The sequence below is a fragment of the Microchirus variegatus genome (assembly GCF_963457635.1).
Source record: "Microchirus variegatus genome assembly, chromosome: 16".
NCBI classification, from domain to species: Eukaryota; Metazoa; Chordata; class Actinopteri; order Pleuronectiformes; family Soleidae; genus Microchirus; species Microchirus variegatus.
In genome coordinates this window covers 894,151-919,363 of record NC_139817.1, presented here as the reverse complement: position 1 = coordinate 919,363, position 25,213 = coordinate 894,151, and the positions used below count along the sequence as shown (strand labels likewise).

At 33.5% G+C, this 25,213-nt stretch overlaps 2 protein-coding genes across 2 annotated transcripts in view; one reads left to right on the top strand and one right to left on the bottom strand.

Moving 5' to 3' along the window:
* The window catches only part of tmem19 (transmembrane protein 19), a 35,360-nt gene extending 30,175 nt beyond the window's left edge, over positions 1–5,185 (top strand). The window contains exon 8 of the mRNA XM_083903194.1: positions 4,980–5,185. Within this exon, the coding sequence (XP_083759320.1) occupies positions 4,980–5,140 (161 nt within the window). The 3' untranslated portion in view covers positions 5,141–5,185. The remainder of the gene's footprint in view (positions 1–4,979) is intronic.
* Positions 5,186–6,073: 888 nt separating this feature from the next.
* LOC310938649 (rab-3A-interacting protein-like) overlaps positions 6,074–25,213 on the bottom strand; it is a 21,769-nt gene continuing 2,629 nt past the window's right edge. The window contains exons 2-14 of the mRNA XM_083903195.1: positions 21,833–21,952; positions 21,382–21,498; positions 20,984–21,150; positions 20,737–20,908; positions 18,874–18,969; positions 18,397–18,474; positions 17,280–17,483; positions 17,072–17,200; positions 15,611–15,723; positions 15,449–15,472; positions 15,054–15,153; positions 14,847–14,916; positions 6,074–6,209 (exon numbers count right to left, since the gene is read on the bottom strand). Coding sequence (XP_083759321.1) covers positions 6,127–6,209; positions 14,847–14,916; positions 15,054–15,153; positions 15,449–15,472; positions 15,611–15,723; positions 17,072–17,200; positions 17,280–17,483; positions 18,397–18,474; positions 18,874–18,969; positions 20,737–20,908; positions 20,984–21,150; positions 21,382–21,471 — 1,326 coding nt within the window. The 5' untranslated portion in view covers positions 21,472–21,498; positions 21,833–21,952 and the 3' untranslated portion in view covers positions 6,074–6,126. The remainder of the gene's footprint in view (positions 6,210–14,846; positions 14,917–15,053; positions 15,154–15,448; positions 15,473–15,610; positions 15,724–17,071; positions 17,201–17,279; positions 17,484–18,396; positions 18,475–18,873; positions 18,970–20,736; positions 20,909–20,983; positions 21,151–21,381; positions 21,499–21,832; positions 21,953–25,213) is intronic.

Sequence of the window (25,213 nt, the reverse complement as noted above, 5' to 3'; positions counted from 1 at the left end):
TTTTTGTCCAATTTTGGACCAAATTTTTTTTCTCCAAAAATGGTCACATTTTGGAGACAAGGTATAGTATGACGTACTGCATAGTATAGTGTGACGTTTTTGTCAAGTTTTGGACCAAAAAAACGTTTTTCAAAAAAATTGTCAGAATCAAAAACGACATAGTATAGTATGTCGTTTTTGTCCAATTTTGGACCAAATTTTTTTTCTCCAAAAATGGTCACATTTTGGAGACAAGGTATAGTATGACGTACTGCATAGTATAGTGTGACGTTTTTGTCAAGTTTTGGACCAAAAAAACGTTTTTCAAAAAAATTGTCAGAATCAAAAACGACATAGTATAGTATGTCGTTTTTGTCCAATTTTGGACCAAATTTTTTTTCTCCAAAAATGGTCACATTTTGGAGATATAGTATAGTATGACGTACTACATAGTATAGTGTGACGTTTTTGTCAAGTTTTGGACCAAAAAAACGTTTTTCAAAAAAATTGTCAGAATCAAAAACGACATAGTATAGTATGTCGTTTTTGTCCAATTTTGGACCAAATTTTTTTTCTCCAAAAATGGTCACATTTTGGAGACATAGTATAGTGTGACTTACTACATAGTATAGTATGACGTTTTTGTCAAGTTTTGGACCAAAAAACGTTTTTCAAAAATATTGTCAGATTTTGGACGACATAGTATAGTATGTCGTTTTTGTCAAATTTTGGACCAAAATTCTTTTCTCCAAAAATGGTCACATTTTGGAGACAAGGTATAGTATGACGTACTGCATAGTATAGTGTGACGTTTTTGTCAAGTTTTGGACCAAAAAACGTTTTTCAAAAATATTGTCAGATTTTGGACGACATAGTATAGTATGTCGTTTTTGTCCAATTTTGGACCAAATTTTTTTTCTCCAAAAATGGTCACATTTTGGAGACAAGGTATAGTATGACGTACTGCATAGTATAGTGTGACGTTTTTGTCAAGTTTTGGACCAAAAAAACGTTTTTCAAAAAAATTGTCAGAATCAAAAACGACATAGTATAGTATGTCGTTTTTGTCCAATTTTGGACCAAATTTTTTTTCTCCAAAAATGGTCACATTTTGGAGACAAGGTATAGTATGACGTACTGCATAGTATAGTGTGACGTTTTTGTCAAGTTTTGGACCAAAAAAACGTTTTTTTTAAAAATTGTCAGAATCAAAAACGACATAGTATAGTATGTCGTTTTTGTCCAATTTTGGACCAAATTTTTTTTCTCCAAAAATGGTCACATTTTGGAGACAAGGTATATTATGACGTACTGCATAGTATAGTGTGACGTTTTTGTCAAGTTTTGGACCAAAAAAACGTTTTTCAAAAAAATTGTCAGAATCAAAAACGACATAGTATAGTATGTCGTTTTTGTCCAATTTTGGACCAAATTTTTTTTCTCCAAAAATGGTCACATTTTGGAGACAAGGTATAGTATGACGTACTGCATAGTATAGTGTGACGTTTTTGTCAAGTTTTGGACCAAAAAAACGTTTTTTTTAAAAATTGTCAGAATCAAAAACGACATAGTATAGTATGTCGTTTTTGTCCAATTTTGGACCAAATTTTTTTTCTCCAAAAATGGTCACATTTTGGAGATATAGTATAGTATGACGTACTACATAGTATAGTGTGACGTTTTTGTCAAGTTTTGGACCAAAAAAACGTTTTTCAAAAAAATTGTCAGAATCAAAAACGACATAGTATAGTATGTCGTTTTTGTCCAATTTTGGACCAAATTTTTTTTCTCCAAAAATGGTCACATTTTGGAGACAAGGTATAGTATGACGTACTGCATAGTATAGTGTGACGTTTTTGTCAAGTTTTGGACCAAAAAAACGTTTTTTTTAAAAATGGTCAGAATCAAAAACGACATAGTATAGTATGTCGTTTTTGTCCAATTTTGGACCAAATTTTTTTTCTCCAAAAATGGTCACATTTTGGAGATATAGTATAGTATGACGTACTACATAGTATAGTGTGACGTTTTTGTCAAGTTTTGGACCAAAAAAACGTTTTTCAAAAAAATTGTCAGAATCAAAAACGACATAGTATAGTATGTCGTTTTTGTCCAATTTTGGACCAAATTTTTTTTCTCCAAAAATGGTCACATTTTGGAGATATAGTATAGTATGACGTACTACATAGTATAGTGTGACGTTTTTGTCAAGTTTTGGACCAAAAAAACGTTTTTCAAAAAAATTGTCAGAATCAAAAACGACATAGTATAGTATGTCGTTTTTGTCCAATTTTGGACCAAATTTTTTTTCTCCAAAAATGGTCACATTTTGGAGACATAGTATAGTGTGACTTACTACATAGTATAGTATGACGTTTTTGTCAAGTTTTGGACCAAAAAACGTTTTTCAAAAATATTGTCAGATTTTGGACGACATAGTATAGTATGTCGTTTTTGTCAAATTTTGGACCAAAATTTTTTTCTCCAAAAATGGTCACATTTTGGAGACAAGGTATAGTATGACGTACTGCATAGTATAGTGTGACGTTTTTGTCAAGTTTTGGACCAAAAAAACGTTTTTTTTTAAAATTGTCAGAATCAAAAACGACATAGTATAGTATGTCGTTTTTGTCCAATTTTGGACCAAATTTTTTTTCTCCAAAAATGGTCACATTTTGGAGACAAGGTATAGTATGACGTACTGCATAGTATAGTGTGACGTTTTTGTCAAGTTTTGGACCAAAAAAACGTTTTTCAAAAAAATTGTCAGAATCAAAAACGACATAGTATAGTATGTCGTTTTTGTCCAATTTTGGACCAAATTTTTTTTCTCCAAAAATGGTCACATTTTGGAGACAAGGTATAGTATGACGTATTGCATAGTATAGTGTGACGTTTTTGTCAAGTTTTGGACCAAAAAAACGTTTTTTTTAAAAATTGTCAGAATCAAAAACGACATAGTATAGTATGTCGTTTTTGTCCAATTTTGGACCAAATTTTTTTTCTCCAAAAATGGTCACATTTTGGAGACAAGGTATAGTATGACGTACTGCATAGTATAGTGTGACGTTTTTGTCAAGTTTTGGACCAAAAAAACGTTTTTCAAAAAAATTGTCAGAATCAAAAACGACATAGTATAGTATGTCGTTTTTGTCCAATTTTGGACCAAATTTTTTTTCTCCAAAAATGGTCACATTTTGGAGACAAGGTATAGTATGACGTACTGCATAGTATAGTGTGACGTTTTTGTCAAGTTTTGGACCAAAAAAACGTTTTTTTTAAAAATTGTCAGAATCAAAAACGACATAGTATAGTATGTCGTTTTTGTCCAATTTTGGACCAAATTTTTTTTCTCCAAAAATGGTCACATTTTGGAGATATAGTATAGTATGACGTACTACATAGTATAGTGTGACGTTTTTGTCAAGTTTTGGACCAAAAAAACGTTTTTCAAAAAAATTGTCAGAATCAAAAACGACATAGTATAGTATGTCGTTTTTGTCCAATTTTGGACCAAATTTTTTTTCTCCAAAAATGGTCACATTTTGGAGATATAGTATAGTATGACGTACTACATAGTACAGTATGACGTTTTTGTCAAGTTTTGGACCAAAAAAACGTTTTTCAAAAAAATTGTCAGAATCAAAAACGACATAGTATAGTATGTCGTTTTTGTCCAATTTTGGACCAAATTTTTTTTCTCCAAAAATGGTCACATTTTGGAGATATAGTATAGTATGACGTACTACATAGTATAGTGTGACGTTTTTGTCAAGTTTTGGACCAAAAAAACGTTTTTCAAAAAAATTGTCAGAATCAAAAACGACATAGTATAGTATGTCGTTTTTGTCCAATTTTGGACCAAATTTTTTTTCTCCAAAAATGGTCACATTTTGGAGACATAGTATAGTGTGACTTACTACATAGTATAGTATGACGTTTTTGTCAAGTTTTGGACCAAAAAACGTTTTTCAAAAATATTGTCAGATTTTGGACGACATAGTATAGTATGTCGTTTTTGTCAAATTTTGGACCAAAATTTTTTTTCTCCAAAAATGGTCACATTTTGGAGACATAGTATAGTGTGACTTACTACATAGTATAGTATGACGTTTTTGTCAAGTTTTGGACCAAAAAAAGTTTTTCAAAAAAAATTTCAGATTTTGAACGACATAGTATAGTATGTCGTTTTTGTCAAATTTTGGACCAAATTTTTTTTCTCCAAAAATGGTCACATTTTGGAGACATAGTATAGTGTGACTTACTACATAGTATAGTATGACGTTTTTGTCAAGTTTTGGACCAAAAAAAGTTTTTCAAAAAAAAATTCTGATTTTGAACGACATAGTATAGTATGTCGTTTTTGTCAAATTTTGGACCAAATTTTTTTTCTCCAAAAATGGTCACATTTTGGAGACATGGTATATTGTGACTTACTACATAGTATAGTATGACGTTTTTGTGAAGTTTTGGACCAAAAAAAGTTTTTCAAAAAAAAATTCAGATTTTGGACGACATAGTATAGTATGTCGTTTTTGTCAAATTTTGGACCAAAATTTTTTTTCTCCAAAAATGGTCACATTTTGGAGACATAGTATAGTGTGACTTACTACATAGTATAGTATGACGTTTTTGTCAAGTTTTGGACCAAAAAACGTTTTTCAAAAATATTGTCAGATTTTGGACCAAATTTTTTTTCTCCAAAAATGGTCACATTTTGGAGACAAAGTATAGTGTGACTTACTACATAGTATAGTATGACGTTTTTGTCAAGTTTTGGACCAAAAAAAGTTTTTCAAAAAAAATTTCAGATTTTGAACGACATAGTATAGTATGTCGTTCTACATAGTATAGTATGTTGTTTTGAAGTACTATACTGTCGTCCAAAATTGGAAGGTAACATCATGCTATAGTATATTTACTTTACTATACATACTCGCCTATGACTTTTCCCTGTGGACGTGCAATTGTTGACACTCCGTCTTCCTGTTCGTCTTCAGGGTTTGACGCGAGCATCGGGAAAGTGGTGAGCCATGAGTCTGCGACCACGCGGCGGATCTGTGGGAAACCCATCCTGGACAACAACGCCGTCAACCTGTTCTCGTCCGTCCTCGTCGCCCTCGTCCTGCCTGGGCTGGCGTGGGGACTGTGGCCGCAGTAGTTTCCATCTACTTTGGCAACGTTTTGTACTGAAAGACTATTTATCAACTCTGCAGTGAAATGAAGAGTTTGTGTGGACGCCTGCTTCTGATGTGGGAGGAGACACTGTGTCTCAAAGCTGTCACAGAAGGCAGACGACACAGAGCTGAGGTATCACCGTTTTTATTTCAGAGTGTCTGAGAGAGAAAAGGCACTAAACCAAAGTGGGAGAGCAACATTGACTTTCAATGAGAGAGAGGTTTAAATTAACATGTACACACACACACACACACAGCAGGAGTGCTTAAAGGACAATTCCCCTCAATTTATCAGTGTGTAAAAACAATCACAACAAAAAAACAGCATTAATTAAATATCGGGTATTTTTTTCCTTCACGTAAAGATTCTGATGTTTTTTTTGGAAATGAACGGAGTCTGATTATCTTAGCATTAAACTGTACATCTTTAAATTAAAACTCAACATAAACAAATTAAATATAAGCTTATATATTATACACACATCAGTTTAACCTTCCTCCTATTATTATTATTGGGTGAGACATTAAACACAGAGCAACTGTAAAGAGAAATAAACACTGATGAAATGCTGTAAATTTACAAGAATAAAGTCAAAATCACTGGAGATGACGTAACTGTTCAGGATAAGAATCAAAGTGAGGAAAATGTCAATATTGTTACATTGATCATGTCTGTGTAATAGATTTTATTTACTTCATATAATGATTTCTGAAGCTCTTGACTTGGTTTTGTGAGTTTTTAGTGTTTTTCATGCTGGAGTGATTCCTGTTTCAATAAAGTTATGAAGACAAACGCAGCAGAAAGTCTTTGTGATGATTGATAATAAAGTATTTTTCTGTCTCACACACATTCACTCACTCACTCGGGAGGGGGGGTGGGGAGGCATTCCTGAAATGACCGGTTGAGAGTAGGTGGGCGGGGCTTGAGGATGGGTGCAGTGCTGTGATTGGAGGGTGAAGCTGTCGTCCGTCACAGCTGGTCTTTGTAGTAGCCCAGTTTGGCAACGGACATTTCCCTGCGGAGCTGCATCACCTCCCAGAACATCTGCTCCGCTGGAGACACAGGACACATGACATGACACAACAGGAAGTGGAGACATCAAGTAAGGCTTTAAAAATATGTCAAAAAGTCATACTTTAGTAAGTCTTTAAAAATATGTCAAAAAGTCATACTTTAGTATGTCGTCAAAAAAGTGTAAAAAAGTCATACTTTAGTAAGTCGTCAAAAAGTGTCAAAAAGTCATACTTTAGTAAGTCGTCAAAAAGTGTCAAAAAGTCATACTTTAGTATGTCGTCAAAAAAGTGTAAAAAAGTCATACTTTAGTAAGTCGTCAAAAAGTGTCAAAAAGTCATACTTTAGTAAGTCTTTAAAAATATGTCAAAAAGTCATACTTTAGTATGTCGTCAAAAAAGTGTCAAAAAGTCATACTTTAGTAAGTCTTTAAAAAAGTGTCAAAGTCATACTTTAGTATGTCGTCAAAAAAGTGTAAAAAAGTCATACTTTAGTAAGTCGTCAAAAAGTGTCAAAAAGTCATACTTTAGTAAGTCTTTAAAAAAGTGTCAAAAAGTCATACTTTAGTATGTCGTCAAAAAAGTGTAAAAAAGTCATACTTTAGTAAGTCGTCAAAAAGTCATACTTTAGTAAGTCTTTAAAAAAGTGTCAAAAAGTCATACTTTAGTATGTCGTCAAAAAAGTGTAAAAAAGTCATACTTTAGTAAGTCGTCAAAAAGTGTCAAAAAGTCATACTTTAGTAAGTCGTCAAAAAGAGTGTCAAAAAGTCATACTTTAGTAAGTCGTCAAAAAGTGTCAAAAAGTCATACTTTAGTAAGTCTTTAAAAATATGTCAAAAAGTCATACTTTAGTATGTCGTCAAAAAAGTGTCAAAAAGTCATACTTTAGTAAGTCGTCAAAAAAAGTGTCAAAAAGTCATACTTTAGTAAGTCTTTAAAAATATGTCAAAAAGTCATACTTTAGTATGTCGTCTAAAAAAGTGTCAAAAAGTCATACTTTAGTAAGTCTTTAAAATATGTCAAAAAGTCATACTTTAGTATGTCGTCAAAAAAAGTGTCAAAAAGTCATACTTTAGTAAGTCTTCAAAAAAAGTGTCAAAAAGTCATACTTTAGTAAGTCTTTGAAAAAATGTCAAAAAGTCATACTTTAGTAAGTCTTTAAAAATATGTCAAAAAGTCATACTTTAGTAAGTCGTCAAAAAAAGTGTCAAAAAGTCATACTTTAGTAAGTCTTTAAAAATATGTCAAAAAGTCATACTTTAGTATGTCGTCTAAAAAGTGTCAAAAAGTCATACTTTAGTAAGTCTTTAAAAATATGTCAAAAAGTCATACTTTAGTATGTCGTCAAAAAAGTGTCAAAAAGTCATACTTTAGTAAGTCGTCAAAAAAAAGTGTCAAAAAGTCATACTTTAGTGAGTCTTTAAAAAAAGTGTCAAAAAGTCATACTTTAGTAAGTCGTCAAAAAGTGTCAAAAAGTCATACTTTAGTAAGTCATCTAAAAAGTGTCAAAAAGTCATACATTAGTAAGTCGTCAAAAAAAGTGTCAAAAAGTCATACTTTAGTAAGTCTTTAAAAATATGTCAAAAAGTCATACTTAAGTATGTCGTCAAAAAAAGTGTAAAAAAGTCATACTTTAGTAAGTCTTTAAAAAAAGTGTCAAAAAGTCATACCTTAGTAAGTCTTTAAAAAAGTGTCAAAAAGTCATACTTTAGTATGTCGTCAAAAAGTGTCAAAAAGTCATACTTTAGTAAGTCGTCAAAAAAAGTGTCAAAAAGTCATACTTTAGTAAGTCGTCAAAAAAAGTGTCAAAAAGTCATACTTTAGTAAGTCGTCAAAAAGTGTCAAAAAGTCATACTTTAGTAAGTCGTCAAAAAGTCATACTTTGGTAAGTCGTCAAAAAAGTGTCAAAAAGTCATACTTTAGTAAGTCTTTAAAAATATGTCAAAAAGTCATACTTTAGTAAGTCGTCAAAAAAAGTGTCAGAAAGTCATACTTTAGTAACTCGTCAAAAAAGTGGCAAAAAGTCATACTTTAGTAAGTCTTTAAAAATATGTCAAAAAGTCATACTTTAGTATGTCGTCAAAAGTGTAAAAAAGTCATACTTTAAGTCGTCAAAAAAAGTGTCAAAAAGTCATACTTTAGTAAGTCGTCAAAAAAAGTGTCAAAAAGTCATACTTTAGTAAGTCGTCAAAAAAAGTGTCAAAAAGTCATACTTTAGTAAGTCGTCAAAAAGTCATACTTTAGTAAGTCGTCAAAAAAAGTGTCAAAAAGTCATACTTTAGTAAGTCGTCAAAAAGTCATACTTAAGTAAGTCGTCAAAAAAAGTGTCAAAAAGTCATACTTTAGTAAGTCGTCAAAAAGTCATACTTTAGTAAGTCGTCAAAAAGTCATACTTTAGTATGTCGTCAAAAAAAGTGTAAAAAAGTCATACTTTAGTAAGTCTTTAAAAAAAGTGTAAAAAAGTCATACTTCAGTAAGTCTTTAAAAAAGTGTCAAAAAGTCATACTTTGGTAAGTCGTCAAAAAAGTGTCAAAAAATCATACTTTAGTAAGTCTTTAAAAATATGTCAAAAAGTCATACTTTAGTAAGTCGTCAAAAAAAGTGTCAAAAAGTCATACTTTAGTAAGTCATCAAAAAGTCATACTTTAGTAAGTCGTCAAAAAGTCATACTTTAGTAAGTCTTTAAAAATATGTCAAAAAGTCATACTTTAGTATGTCGTCAAAAAAGTGTAAAAAAGTCATACTTTAGTAAGTCGTCAAAAAAGTGTCAAAAAGTCATACATTAGTAAGTCGTCAAAAAAAGTGTCAAAAAGTCATACTTTAGTAAGTCGTCAAAAAGTGTCAAAAAGTCATACTTTAGTAAGTCGTCAAAAAGTCATACTTTAGTATGTCGTCAAAAAAGTGTCAAAAAGTCATACTTTAGTAAGTCTTTAAAAATATGTCAAAAAGTCATACTTTAGTATGTTGTCAAAAAAAGTGTAAAAAAGTCATACTTTAGTAAGTCTTTAAAAAAAGTGTCAAAAAGTCATACTTTAGTAAGTCGTCAAAAAAAGTGTCAAAAAGTCATACTTTAGTATGTCGTCAAAAAAGTGTCAAAAAGTCATACTTTAGTAAGTCTTTAAAAAAAGTGTCAAAAAGTCATACTTTAGTAAGTCGTCAAAAAAAGTGTCAAAAAGTCATACTTTAGTAAGTCGTCAAAAAAGTGTCAAAAAGTCATACTTTAGTAAGTCGTCAAGAAGTCATACTTTAGTAAGTCGTCAAAAAGTCATACTTTAGTAAGTCGTCAAAAAAGTGTCAAAAAGTCATACTTTAGTAAGTCGTCAAAAAGTGTCAAAAAGTCATACTTTAGTAAGTCTTTAAAAAAAGTGTCAAAAAGTCATACTTTAGTAAGTCGTCAAAAAGTGTCAAAAAGTCATACTTTAGTAAGTCTTTAAAAATATGTCAAAAAGTCATACTTTAGTATGTCGTCAAAAAAGTGTCAAAAAGTCATACTTTAGTAAGTCGTCAAAAAAAGTGTCAAAAAGTCATACTTTAGTAAGTCTTTAAAAATATGTCAAAAAGTCATACTTTAGTATGTCGTCAAAAAAGTGTCAAAAAGTCATACTTTAGTAAGTCGTCAAAAAAGTGTCCAAAAGTCATACTTTAGTAAGTCGTCAAAAAGTCATACTTTAGTATGTCGTCAAAAAAAGTGTCAAAAAGTCATACTTTAGTAAGTCTTTAAAAATATGTCAAAAAGTCATACTTTAGTATGTCGTCAAAAAAGTGTAAAAAAGTCATACTTTAGTAAGTATTTAAAAATATGTCAAAAAGTCATACTTTAGTACGTCGTCAAAAAAAGTGTAAAAAAGTCATACTTTAGTAAGTCTTTAAAAAAAGTGTAAAAAAGTCATACTTTAGTAAGTCTTTAAAAAAGTGTCAAAAAGTCACACTTTGGTAAGTCGTCAAAAAAGTGTCAAAAAATCATACTTTAGTAAGTCTTTAAAAATATGTCAAAAAGTCATACTTTAGTAAGTCGTCAAAAACAGTGTCAAAAAGTCATACTTTAGTAAGTCGTCAAAAAATCATACTTGAGTAAGTTGTCAAAAAAGTGTCAAAAAGTCATACTTTAGTAAGTCTTTAAAAATATGTCAAAAAGTCATACTTTAGTAAGTCGTCAAAAAAAGTGTAAAAAAGTCATACTTTAGTAAGTCGTCAAAAAAAGTGTCAAAAAGTCATACATTGGTAAGTCGTCAAAAAAGTGTCAAAAAATCATACTTTAGTAAGTTTTTAAAAATATGTAAAAAAGTCATACTTAAGTATGTCGTCAAAAAAAGTGTAAAAAAGTCATACTTTAGTAAGTCTTTAAAAAAAGTGTCAAAAAGTCATACTTTAGTAAGTCTTTAAAAAGTGTCAAAAAGTCATACTTTAGTAAGTCGTCAAAAATGTAAAAAAGTCATACTTTAGTAAGTCGTCAAAAAAGTGTCAAAAAGTCATACTTTAGTAAGACTTTAAAAATATGTCAAAAAGTCATACTTTAGTATGTCGTCAAAAAAAGTGTAAAAAATTCATACTTTTGTAAGTCGTCAAAAAAAGTGTCAAAAAGTCATACTTGAGTAAGTCGTCAAAAAAGTGGCAAAAAGTCATACTTTAGTAAGTCTTTAAAAATATGTCAAAAAGTCATACTTTAGTATGTCGTCAAAAAAAGTGTCAAAAAGTCATACTTTAGTAAGTCGTCAAAAAGTGTCAAAAAGTCATACTTTAGTATGTCGTCAAAAAAGTGTCAAAAAGTCATACTTTAGTAAGTCGTCAAAAAAAGTGTCAAAAAGTCATACTTTAGTAAGTCTTTAAAAATATGTCAAAAAGTCATACTTTAGTAAGTCTTTAAAAAAGTGTAAAAAATTCATACTTTAGTAAGTCGTCAAAAAAAGTGTCAAAAAGTCATACTTTAGTAACTCGTCAAAAAAGTGGCAAAAAGTCATACTTTAGTAAGTCTTTAAAAATATGTCAAAAAGTCATACTTTAGTATGTCGTCAAAAGTGTAAAAAAGTCATACTTTAAGTCGTCAAAAAAAGTGTCAAAAAGTCATACTTTAGTAAGTCGTCAAAAAAAGTGTCAAGTGTCAAAAAGTCATACTTTAGTAAGTCTTTAAAAATATGTCAAAAAGTCATACTTTATGTCGTCAAAAAAGTGTAAAAAAGTCATACTTTAGTAAGTCTTTAAAAAAAGTGTAAAAAAGTCATATTTTAGTAAGTCTTTAAAAAAGTGTCAAAAAGTCATACTTTGGTAAGTCGTCAAAAAAGTGTCAAAAAATCATACTTTAGTAAGTCTTTAAAAATATGTCAAAAAGTCATACTTAAGTATGTCGTCAAAAAAAGTGTAAAAAAGTCATACTTTAGTAAGTCTTTAAAAATATGTCAAAAAGTCATACTTTAGTAAGTCTTTAAAAAAGTGTAAAAAATTCATACTTTAGTAAGTCGTCAAAAAAAGTGTCAAAAAGTCATACTTTAGTAACTCGTCAAAAAGTGGCAAAAAGTCATACTTTAGTAAGTCTTTAAAAATATGTCAAAAAGTCATACTTTAGTATGTCGTCAAAAGTGTAAAAAAGTCATACTTTAAGTCGTCAAAAAAAGTGTCAAAAAGTCATACTTTAGTAAGTCGTCAAAAAAAGTGTCAAAAAGTCATACTTGAGTAAGTCGTCAAAAAAAGTGTCAAAAAGTCATACTTTAGTAAGTCGTCAAAAAGTCATACTTTAGTAAGTCGTCAAAAAAAGTGTCAAAAAGTCATACTTTAGTATGTCGTCAAAAAAAGTGTAAAAAAGTCATACTTTAGTAAGTCTTTAAAACAAGTGTAAAAAAGTCATACTTCAGTAAGTCTTTAAAAAAGTGTCAAAAAGTCATACTTCGGTAAGTCGTCAAAAAAGTGTCAAAAAATCATACTTTAGTTAGTCTTTAAAAATATGTCAAAAAGTCATACTTTAGTAAGTCGTCAAAAAAAGTGTCAAAAAGTCATACTTTAGTAAGTCATCAAAAAGTCATACTTTAGTAAGTCGTCAAAAAGTCATACTTTAGTAAGTCTTTAAAAATATGTCAAAAAGTCATACTTTAGTATGTCGTCAAAAAAGTGTAAAAAAGTCATACTTTAGTAAGTCTTTAAAAAAAGTGTAAAAAAGTCATACTTTATTAAGTCTTTAAAAAAGTGTCAAAAAGTCATACTTTGGTAAGTCGTCAAAAAAGTGTCAAAAAATCATACTTTAGTAAGTCTTTAAAAATATGTCAAAAAGTCATACTTAAGTATGTCGTCAAAAAAAGTGTAAAAAAGTTTTACTTTAGTAAGTCTTTAAAAAAAGTGTCAAAAAGTCATACTTTAGTAAGTCTTTAAAAAAGTGTCAAAAAGTCATACTTTAAGTCGTCAAAAAAAGTGTCAAAAAGTCATACTTTAGTAAGTCGTCAAAAAAGTGTCAAAAAGTCATACTTTAGTAAGTCTTTAAAAATATGTCAAAAAGTCATACTTTAGTATGTTGTCAAAAAAAGTGTAAAAAAGTCATACTTCAGTAAGTCGTCAAAAAGTGTCAAAAAGTCATACTTTAGTATGTCGTCAAAAAGTGTCAAAAAGTCATACTTTAGTAAGTCTTTAAAAAAAGTGTCAAAAAGTCATACTTTAGTAAGTCGTCAAAAAAAGTGTCAAAAAGTCATACTTTAGTAAGTCGTCAAAAAAGTGTCAAAAAGTCATACTTTAGTAAGTCTTTAAAAAATGTCAAAAAGTAATACTTTAGTAAGTCTTTTAAAAAAGTGTCAAAAAGTCATACTTTAGTAAGTCGTCAAAAAAGTGTCAAAAAGTCATACATTAGTAAGTCGTCAAAAAAAGTGTCAAAAAGTCATACTTTAGTAAGTCGTCAAAAAGTGTCAAAAAGTCATACTTTAGTAAGTCGTCAAAAAGTCATACTTTAGTATGTCGTCAAAAAAGTGTCAAAAAGTCATACTTTAGTAAGTCTTTAAAAATATGTCAAAAAGTCATACTTTAGTATGTCGTCAAAAAAAGTGTAAAAAAGTCATACTTTAGTAAGTCTTTAAAAAAAGTGTCAAAAAGTCATACTTTAGTAAGTCGTCAAAAAAAGTGTCAAAAAGTCATACTTTAGTATGTCGTCAAAAAAGTGTCAAAAAGTCATACTTTAGTAAGTCTTTAAAAAAAGTGTCAAAAAGTCATACTTTAGTAAGTCGTCAAAAAAAGTGTCAAAAAGTCATACTTTAGTAAGTCGTCAAAAAAGTGTCAAAAAGTCATACTTAAGTAGGTCTTTAAAAATATGTCAAAAAGTCATACTTTAGTATGTCGTCAAAAAAAGTGTAAAAAGTCATACTTTAGTAAGTCGTCAAAAAAAGTGTCAAAAAGTAATACTTAAGTAAGTCTTTAAAAAATGTCAAAAAGTAATACTTTAGTAAGTCTTTTAAAAAATGTCAAAAAGTCATACTTTAGTAAGTCATCAAAAAAGTGTCAAAAAGTCATACATTAGTAAGTCGTCGAAAAAAGTGTCAAAAAGTCATACTTTAGTAAGTCGTCAAAAAGTGTCAAAAAGTCATACTTTAGTAAGTCGTCAAAAAGTCATACTTTAGTATGTCGTCAAAAAAGTGTCAAAAAGTCATACTTTAGTAAGTCGTCAAAAAAAGTGTCAAAAAGTCATACTTTAGTAAGTCGTCAAAAAGTGTCAAAAAGTCATACTTTAGTAAGTCGTCAAAAAGTCTTTCTTAAGTATGTCGTCAAAAAAGTGTCAAAAAGTCATACTTTAGTAAGTCTTTAAAAAAAATGTCAAAAAGTCATACTTTAGTAAGTCTTTAAAAAAAGTGTCAAAAAGTCATACTTTAGTAAGTCGTCAAAAAGTCATACTTTAGTATGTCGTCAAAAAAGTGTCAAAAAGTCATACTTTAGTAAGTCTTTAAAAAAAGTGTCAAAAAGTCATACTTTAGTAAGTCTTTAAAAAAAGTGTCAAAAAGCCATACTTCAGTAAGTCGTCAAAAAGTCATACTTTAGTATGTCGTCAAAAAAGTGTCAAAAAGTCATACTTTAGTAAGTCGTCAAAAAAGTGTCAAAAAGTCATACTTTAGTAAGTCATCAAGAAGTCATACTTTAGTAAGCCGTCAAAAAGTCATACTTTAGTAAGTCGTCAAAAAAGTGTCAAAAAGTCATACTTTAGTAAGTCTTTAAAAAAAGTGTCAAAAGTCATACTTTAGTAAGTCGTCAAAAAGTCATACTTTAGAAAGTCGTCAAAAAGTCATACTTTAGTAAGTCGTCAAAAAAGTGTCAAAAAGTCATACTTTAGTAAGTCTTTAAAAAAAGTGTCAAAAGTCATACTTTAGTAAGTCGTCAAAAAGTCATACTTTAGAAAGTCGTCAAAAAGTCATACTTTAGTAAGTCGTCAAAAAAGTGTCAAAAAGTCATACTTTAGTAAGTCGTCAAAAAGTCATACTTTAGTATGTCGTCAAAAAAAGTGTCAAAAAGTCATACTTTAGTATGTCGTCAAAAAAGTGTCAAAAAGTCATACTTTAGTAAGTCTTTAAAAAATGTCAAAAAGTCATACTTTAGTATGTCGTCATAAAAAGTGTAAAAAAGTCACACTTTAGTAAGTTGTCAAAAAAAGTTGAGTTGTTTGGTCCATAAAATGTGATATTAGAAGACGTGTGTGTGTGTGTGTGTGTGTGTGTGTCTTACCGTCCTGTTGTTTGACCAGTCCTTGGTGAATGTAGCGAATGTAGGTGAAGAAGTTACACACAGCTGTGATCTGACACACACACACACACACACACACACACACACACACACACACACACACACACAAAGACAATGATGTTATATAATGATAATAATGATCATATATCATGTGTGTGTGTGTGTGTGTGTGTGTGTGTGTGAACTCACCCTGTATCTACAGTATGGAGACACATAGTAATAACTGGACGAGTCTCCAAACTTGATTCTGTGCTTACATGTTTTGGTTTGACCACTGAGCGCACATTTTCTGAACGAGAGAGAAAAACGCTGTGTCATTGTTTTTAATCCATCAACGTAAAAATATTAAAAAAATAAACAAGACTGGAGGAAGCAAGGAGGGAGGAAAGAAGGAAAGGAGAGAAGGAAGGCGACATTTATCAAAGTCTTAGTCTCATCAGGAAGTTGAATAAACCTGGAGTCAGCAGAGGAGGAGGAGTCAGGCAGCGAGGGGGAGGGGCCAGAGAGATGAAAAAACAGGTGGAAAGAGTGAGAGTGAGAGAGAGAGAGAGAGAGAGAGTGAGAGAGAGAGTGAGGAGACTTACGTGACGAGCTCGGCTCTGCGTCCACTAGAGGAGGAAATGAAGGAAAGATGAAGAGATGATGATGATGATGATGATGATGAAGGAGTGAAAGATGATGAAGAGGAGTGTGTGTGTGTGTGTGTGTGTGTGTGTGTGTGTGTGTGTGTGTGTGTTTGTTCTCACTTTGGTCCTCCACACTCCACGGCCGAGGCTTTGACCACGGGAAGTGTCTGAAAACCCACCGGCTCCACACTGAGCGTGTTCTGCTCCACGGCTTCTAAGATGGCCGAGCCCAGCTGAGGAAGAGGAGGAGGAGGAGGAAGAGGAGGAGGAGGAGTAAGAGGTGGAAGAGGAGGAGGAAGAGGCACACGGAGGTCAGCTGATCAAATCGTGAACATCGCAAATTATAAATAAAGAAGTGTCAAAAAAGTCATACTTTAGTATGTCGTCAAAAAAGTATCCTAAAAGTCACTTTAGTATGTCATCAAAAAAGTCACAAAAGTCACTTTAGTATGTCATCATAAAGTCACTAGTATGTCGTCAAAAAAGTCACTTTAGTATGTCGTCAAAAAAGTCTCAAAGGTCACTTTAGTATGTCGTCATAGAAGTCACTTTAGTATGTCTTCATAAAAGTCTCTTTAGTTTGTCGTCAAAAAAGTCACAAAAGTCACTTTAGTATGTCGTCATAAAGTCACTAGTATGTCGTCAAAAAAGTCTCATAAAAGTCTCTTTAGTTTGTCGTCAAAAAAGTCAGAAATGTCACTTTAGTATGTCATCATAGTCACTAGTATGTCGTCGAAAGTCACTTTAGTATGTCGTCAAAAAAGTCACTTTAGTATGTCTTCATAAAAGTCACTTTAGTTTGTCATCAAAAAAGTCACTTTAGTATGTCGTCAAAAAAGTCACTTTAGTATGTCTTCATAAAAGTCTCAAAAGTCACTTTAGTATGTCGTCAAAAAAGTCACTTTAGTATGTCTTCATAAAAGTCTCATAAAAGTCACTTTAGTTTGTCATCAAAAAAGTCACTTTAGTATGTCGTCAAAAAAGTCACTTTAGTATGTCTTCATAAAAGTCTCATAAAAGTCACTTTAGTATGTCGTCAAAAAAGTCACTTTAGTATGTCTTCATAAAAGTCTCATAAAAGTCACTTTAGTTTGTCATCAAAAAAGTCACTTTAGTATGTCGTCAAAAAAGTCACTTTAGTATGTCTTCATAAAAGTCTCATAAAAGTCACTTTAGTATGTCGTCAAAAAAGTCACTTTAGTATGTCTTCATAAAAGTCTCATAAAAGTCACTTTAGTATGTCGTCAAAAAAGTCACTTTAGTATGTCTTCATAAAAGTCTCATAAAAGTCACTTTAGTTTGTCATCAAAAAAGTCACTTTAGTATGTCGTCAAAAAAGTCACTTTAGTATGTCTTCATAAAAGTCTCATAAAAGTCACTTTAGTATGTCGTCAAAAAAGTCACTTTAGTTTGTCTTCATAAAAGTCTCATAAAAGTCACTTTAGTTTGTCATCAAAAAAGTCACTTTAGTATGTCGTCAAAGAAAAAGTCAAAAAGTCTCCAAAAAGTCTGTCAGATACTGAAGGTTGTAGAAAGGACTAAGCACAGCAGGATAAACCTGGTCTGGTGTGGTCTACGTACCTCGCTCTTGTTGAAGGTGAGACACGGGTAAATGTCCTCGCGGTAAACTCTCTCCAGGAAGCTGCAGCTGCGCTCCAGCGTTGGCTCCTCCCTCCACGTCTTAAACTCTGTGAACAGCTGCGTGTCCACCTGAAGAAGAAGAAGAAGAACAACAACAGTTTGTTTGTCACTTCCTGTCCTCTGTGGCGTCCTCTCTGTGTGGACGTACCTCTCGACACTCTCTGACGATGGGTTGTGTAGCTGAAGGGTCTGGTTGTGTCCCCAGAATGGCGGAGGACGTGCTCTTGTTTCTGCTGTGACCTTTTCTGAACGGCGTCTTCACGCCTGCAGGAGGAAGTTCACCCACAGGAGACGTCGGCGAGGACAGGACGAGTGTCTTCAGAGCCTGGACCTCAGCCTGGAGGACGTCGATCTGAAGACCAAGAAGAAGAAGATGAGGACACGTACGTTCAATTAGGACTCAAAGCCTGAAACCAGTCCATTTTTTACTACTAGCTTTTAGTTTAGCTTCTTGTTTTAGCTTTTTGTTTAGCCTCTTGTTTTAGCTTTTTGTTTAGCTTCTTGTTTTAGCTTTTAGGTTAGCCTCTTGTTTTAGCTTTTAGTTTAGCCTAATTTTGAATCTTTTGTTTTAGCTTTTTGTTTAGCCTCTTGTTTTAGATTTTAGTTTAGCCTAATTTTGAATCCTTTTGTTGTAGCTTTTTGTTTAGCCTCTTGTTTTAGCTTTTAGTTTAGCCTCTTGTTTTAGCTTTTAGTTTAGCCTCTTGTTTTAGCTTTAAGTTTAGCCTAATTTTGAATCCTTTAGTTTTAGCTTTTTGTTAAGCCTCTTGTTTTAGCTTTTAGTTTAGCCTCTTGTTTTAGCTTTTAGTCTAGCCTCATTTTTAACCCTTTTGTTTGAGCTTTTGGTTTAGCCTCATGTTTTAGCTTTTAGTTTAGCCTCTTGTTTTAGCTTTTAGTTGAGCCTCTTGTTTTAGGTTTTAGTTTAGCCTAATTTTTAATCCTTTAGTTTTAGCTTTTAGGTTAGCCTCTTGTTTCACCTTTTAGGTTAGCCTCTCGTTTTAGCTTTTAGGTTAGCCTCTCGTTTTAGCTTTTAGGTTAGCCTCTTGTTTTAGCTTTTAGGTTAGCCTCTTGTTTTAGCTTTTAGGTTAGCCTCTTGTTTCATCTTTTAGGTTAGCCTCTTGTTTTAGCTTTTAGGTTAGCCTCTTGTTTTAGCTTTTAGGTTAGCCTCTTGTTTTAGCTTTTAGGTTAGCCTGTTGTTTCACCTTTTAGGTTAGCCTCTTGTTTTAGCTTTTAGGTTAGCCTCTTGTTGTAGCTTTGAGCTAGCTTACCTTGCCCAGAGCTTCTTTCAGTTGTTTCTCAGCCGTCGCCTGTTTGACGTTTGCTTCTCTCACCATTTTATGAGCCTCCTGCGACAAACAGACAGTTTGACAGTTTCATAATTTCATTCATGACATTTGTGGAGATTTACTTTGAAAAAGGAACAGATCTGTGACACACACACACACACACACCTTTGATGAGGAAAAGGAAACAAGAGGAAAAGGAAGAGGAAACCACAGATTTCACAGACTGAGTCCACGTCCACGTTGACGTCTCTGAGTTACGTTCAATGTCCACAACAAAAGTCAGACAAAAGTGTTTCGTCAAGTGTTTAAAGCATCAAACAGGACAGCTGTTACACCTGTGTTTACTCTTTATCTGCCTTTAACAGAGTCCACGGCGTCAGGAGGAAGTGGAAAACAGGAAGTGGAGGAGGAAGTGGAACAGGAAGTGGAGGAGGAAGTGGATGAGAGGATGACACCGACCTGGAAGAGACTGGCGGTGAGTTCCTCCAGCTCCTGTCCGAGCTGATCTCTGACTTTAGATAATCTCTCACACTCCTCATCCTTCAACAGCAGATCCTTACACACACACACACACACACACACACACACACACACACACACAGAAACAACACAAAGAAAAAAACAACGGCAAAATAAAGGCATGATTGTAAAAATAAAAGAAATCAAAACATGGCAACAAAGAAATGAAAGTGAGTGAAATGTGTTTGAGGAATAAATCCTCACTTGTGTTTTTAATCCTCTTTAATCCTCTATAATCCTCTATAATCCTCTATAATCCTCTTTAATCCTCTGTAATCCTCTGTAATAGTCCTCTATAATCCCCTTAATTCTCTATAATCCTCTATAATCCTCTATAATCCCCTTAAATCCTCTATAATCCTCTTTAATAATCCTCTATAATCCTCTTTAAATCCTCTATAATCCTCTTTAATAATCCTCTATAATCCTCTTTAAATCCTCTATAATCCTCTTTAATAATCCTCTATAATCCTCTTTAAATCCTCTATAATCCCCTTAATTCTCTATAATCCTCTTTAATCCTCTATAATCCCCTTAATTCTCTATAATTCTCTATAATCCTCTATAATCCTCTTTAATAATCCTCTATAATCATCTATAATCCTCTTTAATCCTCTATAATCCTCTATAATCCTCTTTAATCCTCTATAATCCTCTTTAATCCTCTATAATCCTCTTTAATAATCCTCTATAATCCTCTTTAAATCCTCTATAATCCTCCATAATCCCCTTAATTCTCTATTATCCTCTATAATCCTCTATAATCCCCTTAATTCTCTATAATCGTCTATAATCGTCTATAATCCTCTTTAATCCTCTTTAATCCTCTTTAATCCTCTTTAATCCTCTATAATCCTTTATAATTCTCTTTAATCCTCTATAATCCTTTATAATTCTCTTTAATCCTCTATAATCCTCTTTAATCCTCTTTCAGACACAAAAACATTCATTTTTGTTGTGGTTTAAAAGTGTAGTAAAATACAGATTTGACATAAATGACTTTTATTCTCAATCATTTCAGTTTAAAGGGCTGAAAAATGTCAGGAAAATAAGAGTAAAAAGTCAAAACTTTAATATTTTACAATATTAACTGAAAGAGTTGAAAAGATGAAGTTAAAAATGAGGAGGATTTGTTTTTAAAACACAAACTATATTAAAATAATGAGTTTTAACAAATGTATTTAAATTAAACATGAAAACATTTATGAGTTCATGATAAACTGAACACACACACACAATAACTCACACACACACATACAATAACACACACTCACTCATTCATCTCTGTCTCTGTGTGTGTGTATGTCTGTGTTATTGTGTTGTTGTTGTTGTTGTTGTTGTGTTACCCTCTGAGCCTTAGCCAGCTCCTCCTTCAGTCGTTCATATGCTTTCTCTTTCACCTCTGTGTCTGTTATTATTGTGTTGTTGTTGTTGTGTTGTTATTGTTGTGTTGTTGTTGTGTTGTTATTGTGTTGTTGTTGTTGTGTTACCCTCTGAGCCTTAGCCAGCTCCTCCTTCAGTCGTTCATATGCTTTCTCTTTCACCTCTGTGTCTGTTATTATTGTGTTGTTGTTGTTGTGTTGTTATTGTTGTGTTGTTGTTGTGTTGTTATTGTGTTGTTGTTGTTGTGTTGTTGTTGTGTTACCCTCTGAGCCTTAGCCAGCTCCTCCTTCAGTCGTTCATATGCTTTCTCTTTCACCTCTGTGTCTGTTATTATTGTGTTGTTGTTGTTGTGTTGTTATTGTTGTGTTGTTGTTGTGTTGTTATTGTGTTGTTGTTGTTGTTGTGTTGTTGTTGTGTTACCCTCTGAGCCTTAGCCAGCTCCTCCTTCAGTCGTTCATATCCTTTCTCTTTCACCTCCATCACAGACGGACTCCTCAGTCTGGACAAACTGTCGCTCAGAGCGCTGCACTCCTCCACTTCCTCCCCGGACAGGAAGTTGCCGTCGGCGGACTCGGACTCCAGACCCGGCGCGCTGCGACAGACGACACAGTCGGTCACAGGTTAGCGGCAGAATAATCCCGTGTTAATCTGCAGGTGTTGGACGTACCTTCCATTGTGACTGTGTCGGGGCGTGGAGTAAACCGGCTGCGTGGGCAGCTGGTCGGCCCGCAGTGAGCTGCGCAGGCCAGGAGGGGGCGCTCCCAGGGAGTGGGTGCGGTACAGAGCGGTGGGCGGTGTGCTGTGGCGGGGAGGGGGGCGCTGTTCCGCTTGATTCTGCAGGAAAGAGAGTCGCTTAATCTCTGGGATTAACCTGTTTGTCAAGGATTTATTCAGAAATATGAAATGATTCTAGTTTTTGTGCGTTTCTGTGGGCGGAGCTTTGAGCAGACCACTCCCCCTCAAATAAATCACTACGACTGCATGCTTTAAAAACACGTTCAAAGTGTTATTTTCTCCTGATGACAGACGTTTAAAACAAACCCTGACCTCTGACCTCTGACCTACCTGAAGGTCAGGTGTGGTGGGCGAGGCCAAGTTGACCTCGTGGAAACCCTCCAGAGTCTCTGCGTTGGTCTGACGGCTGCTGCACGACATCACAGCTGCTCTGTGACATCATACAGTCTGTGGAGACACACACACACACACACACACACACACAGAGAGAGAGACACACACACACACACAGAGAGAGAGACACACACACAGAGAGACACACACACACAGAGAGAGACACACACACATAGAGAGAGAGAGCGAGACGCACACACACACACACAGAGAGCGAGACACACACACACACACAGACACACACACACACACAGAGACACACAGACACACACACAGACACACACACACACACACACAGAGAGACACACACATTAGTGAAGCTGTTGTCCTCAGAGCTGTGTGTGTGTGTGTGTGTGTGTGTGTGTGTGTGTGTGTGTGTGTGCAGTACCATGACTCAGCAGCAGGTGGAGCTGTTTCAGGATCAGTGAAGTGTGTTCACAGTCAGAGAATCATCCAGGTCAGATTAGGATGACTCAGCAAAACAGAGCAACGGGCGAGAGACCTTGACCTGTGAGAGAGAGAGACAGAGAGAGAGAGATTTTTATTTATTTTAAAACTAAAGTAAAAACTAACTGTTGATAAAAGAGCGTTTAAAAATCCACATTTTGACCATAAAGTGTAAATAGAAACTGGACGACAAAAAATACTAACTATCCACCAGGGGGCGCGTCAACATTTTTAAAGAGGATTAATGGTTTTAATCAGAGATTAACGCGACCGATAATCCGGGGCCGATATTAGGTCATTTTGTCGATAATCGGAATCTACGATTTATTTATTTATTTATTTATTTATTTAAATCAAGATATCACCATTTAGAGCGGTGTTACAGAGCTGGAGGACAGTTTTCAAATTTAATCTAATAACTTTCAGTATCAAAGTAATCTAATCTGTGAGGATTATCTGGTTTTATGGAGCAAACACTTCATTTTAAAACATAAATGAACGCAGTCGTTGATAAAGTGTTGTTTAATCTGACAACTCTTGAAATAAATGTGCGTGATGAACTCTGCACCGACTCAGCGGAGAATTTTAATCTTAATCTGAGAAGTGAAATTCTTAGAAAACCTAAATGAAAACGCGTCTTTGTGAAGGAAGTTTCTGGAAAAACATGAAGCGACGTTTCTTTTAACCTCAAGTCTGGATTAATGAATGAACACATGAACTGTGGATCATTTTAATCTCCACGGTGTTTAAGCGTGAAGAGAAAATTCTTAGAAAACATAAATAAAGTCGTCTTTGAGCGAAAAACAGCTGCGAGGTTTGAACGCTTTAATCTACGAGGGAACGCGACGACAGGCGACGACTTCACGTTCACCAGAAAATAAAATACGAGGAATCCACGAAATCACACGTGGTTAATTTTCAGCCTGATTATTTGTGTGTTTTTGTGGACAAAGTCCTCGTTTGTATCAAAAACTCTTCATGTAATCTGATGACACACCGCCGTGTAATCTGAACACATCTGACCAGCGTCCACTGAAATAATCTGGCTGCACCGACTGAGGTCATGGGGTTTTAACTGCCCCAGTAATCTGTTTTCATCCAGCATTGTAATCTGAGCACATTCACAAGCATGATCTGACGGTGGATTACAGTCACTCACATAATCTGATTAGGCCCACTGAAGTAGTCTGATTACTTTTACAACAGTCGCTGTAGTGACCTGAGTATTTACTGCCTCAGTAATCCGTCATAATCCAGAAAAGTAACCAGATTACATCCAGTGAAGTGATCGTTTCACGGAAAGAAAGAAAGAAAGCAGATTAAATCTGAAATGAAGGTAAAAGGTGTATATTTTAAGATCATATAACACAGATTATAAACAGTAGATTATATTTTACAATGTATTTACAGTTTATATTAGAGTGTATTTTAGAGAGCATTTACAGTATATTTTACAGTGTATTTGCAGTATATTTTAGAGTGCATTTTACAGAGCATTTACAGTATATTTTAGAGTGTATTTGCAGTGTATTTTAGAGTGTATTTACACTGTATTTTAGAGTGTATTTACACTGTATTTTAGAGTGCATTTACACTGTATTTTAGAGTGTATTTTACAGAGCATTTACAGTATATTTTACAGTGTATTTGCAGTATATTTTAGAGTGTATTTACATTGTATTTTACAGAGCATTTACAGTAGATTTTACAGTGTATTTGCAGTGTAGTTACGGTGTATTTTACAGTGTACTGTCACTGTCAAAAGACTCATGAGTCCAGAGTTACGACCTGTGCGCAGCTTTATATCAACATATATCTCCTATACCCGGATATTAATGTATACAAATACACACACGTTATTTAGAAAATATAATCAGTCAGACTTACAGAAAATACAGAAATACCTCAACCTAAGGCTTTATCATCATCATCATCATCATCATCATCATCATCATTATTTCTTAAAATAACCTCAGTCTTTGTACAGCTCACCTGTGTCACCTGCTCAGCATGCTGTGTGTGTGCGTGCGTGTGCGTGTGTGCGTGTGCGTGTGTGTGTGCGTGTGTGTGGGTGTGTCCAAACTGTGTGTAAATACACAAAAGACAAATTCTTCTTTAAGAAAACAAATAAAACTGCTGTGACTCTGAGAAAAGCTAACGTCATCACCTCAGGTTATTCCTGTCCAGAAACTAGATCTGTGTGTGTGTGTGTGTGTGTGTGTGTGTGTGTGTGTGTGTGTGTTGTTACAAAGTCCCACCTCTGTGTGTGTGTGTGTCTCTGTTAATAAGTGTCACAGACGTCCTCACACACACACACACACACACACGTGTCAATAAAACAAAGAAGTTTCATTCAATAAAAGGTGATTACGGCTTTAGCTCCGCCCCCTCAGAGTTTCAGTTACACAAGGTTTAATCCATAAGATTATTAATCTAGAGCAACTAACACAGTGGCATAAGCAAACGGGTTCAAAATATTAGAGATTAAATGGAAATGGATTTAATTAAATAATTCATTCATTCCTATATTATTATACATTAAAAAAAAAATGTTTTTTAAATTACATTAAGAGACTATTTAGAAGTTTTTAAATGTTAAAAATAATCTGAATAATTCACTAGAATAATCAGAATATGGCCACTGAAATAATCTTATTGTGTGTGCAAAAAATAATTTGATTACACACACACTTAAATAATCTGATTAAAGCCACTGAATTAATCTGATTGGATCTGCTTACACCCTGAAATGATCGGATTATAATACTACTACTACTGATAATAATAATAATGATTGTAAAAAAAAATTACATTTACTGATTATTTTGAAGTTTTGCATTAAAAACAGCACATTTTTTCTCACTAATTTTCACTCATTTTCGACAAAGAAATCTGCAAAACTGACAAAAACTTCAAAGAAAGTCACTGTGAATAAGAATCAGAGACTGAATGACGTGTTGTTTTTCTTTAAGATTAACACAGATTCTCAGATATTCAGCCAATTTTAATCTCCTCCGTTTCTCCACCTGATTAAAAACGCAGATTACGCAGAATGTTCCTTTATAAAGACAAAGACTTGTCGTGGGTCAAACTGTGAGCGTCCTCACACCGAGCCAGCGCTCGTCTGTCCACCTCTGACCGTCGCCATGGAAACCAGAGTAACCGGAGACACCGTGAGAGGATCCACTTACTCTGAGAGTCCGGATAAAGGCTCAGTCCGGGTTTTTACAGCAGCCGGACGATGGCTGACGAACTGCGACACGAGCGCAACACGGAAACAAAACACAGACTGCACCTTTAAAGGCCACGTCACAGTCGTCCT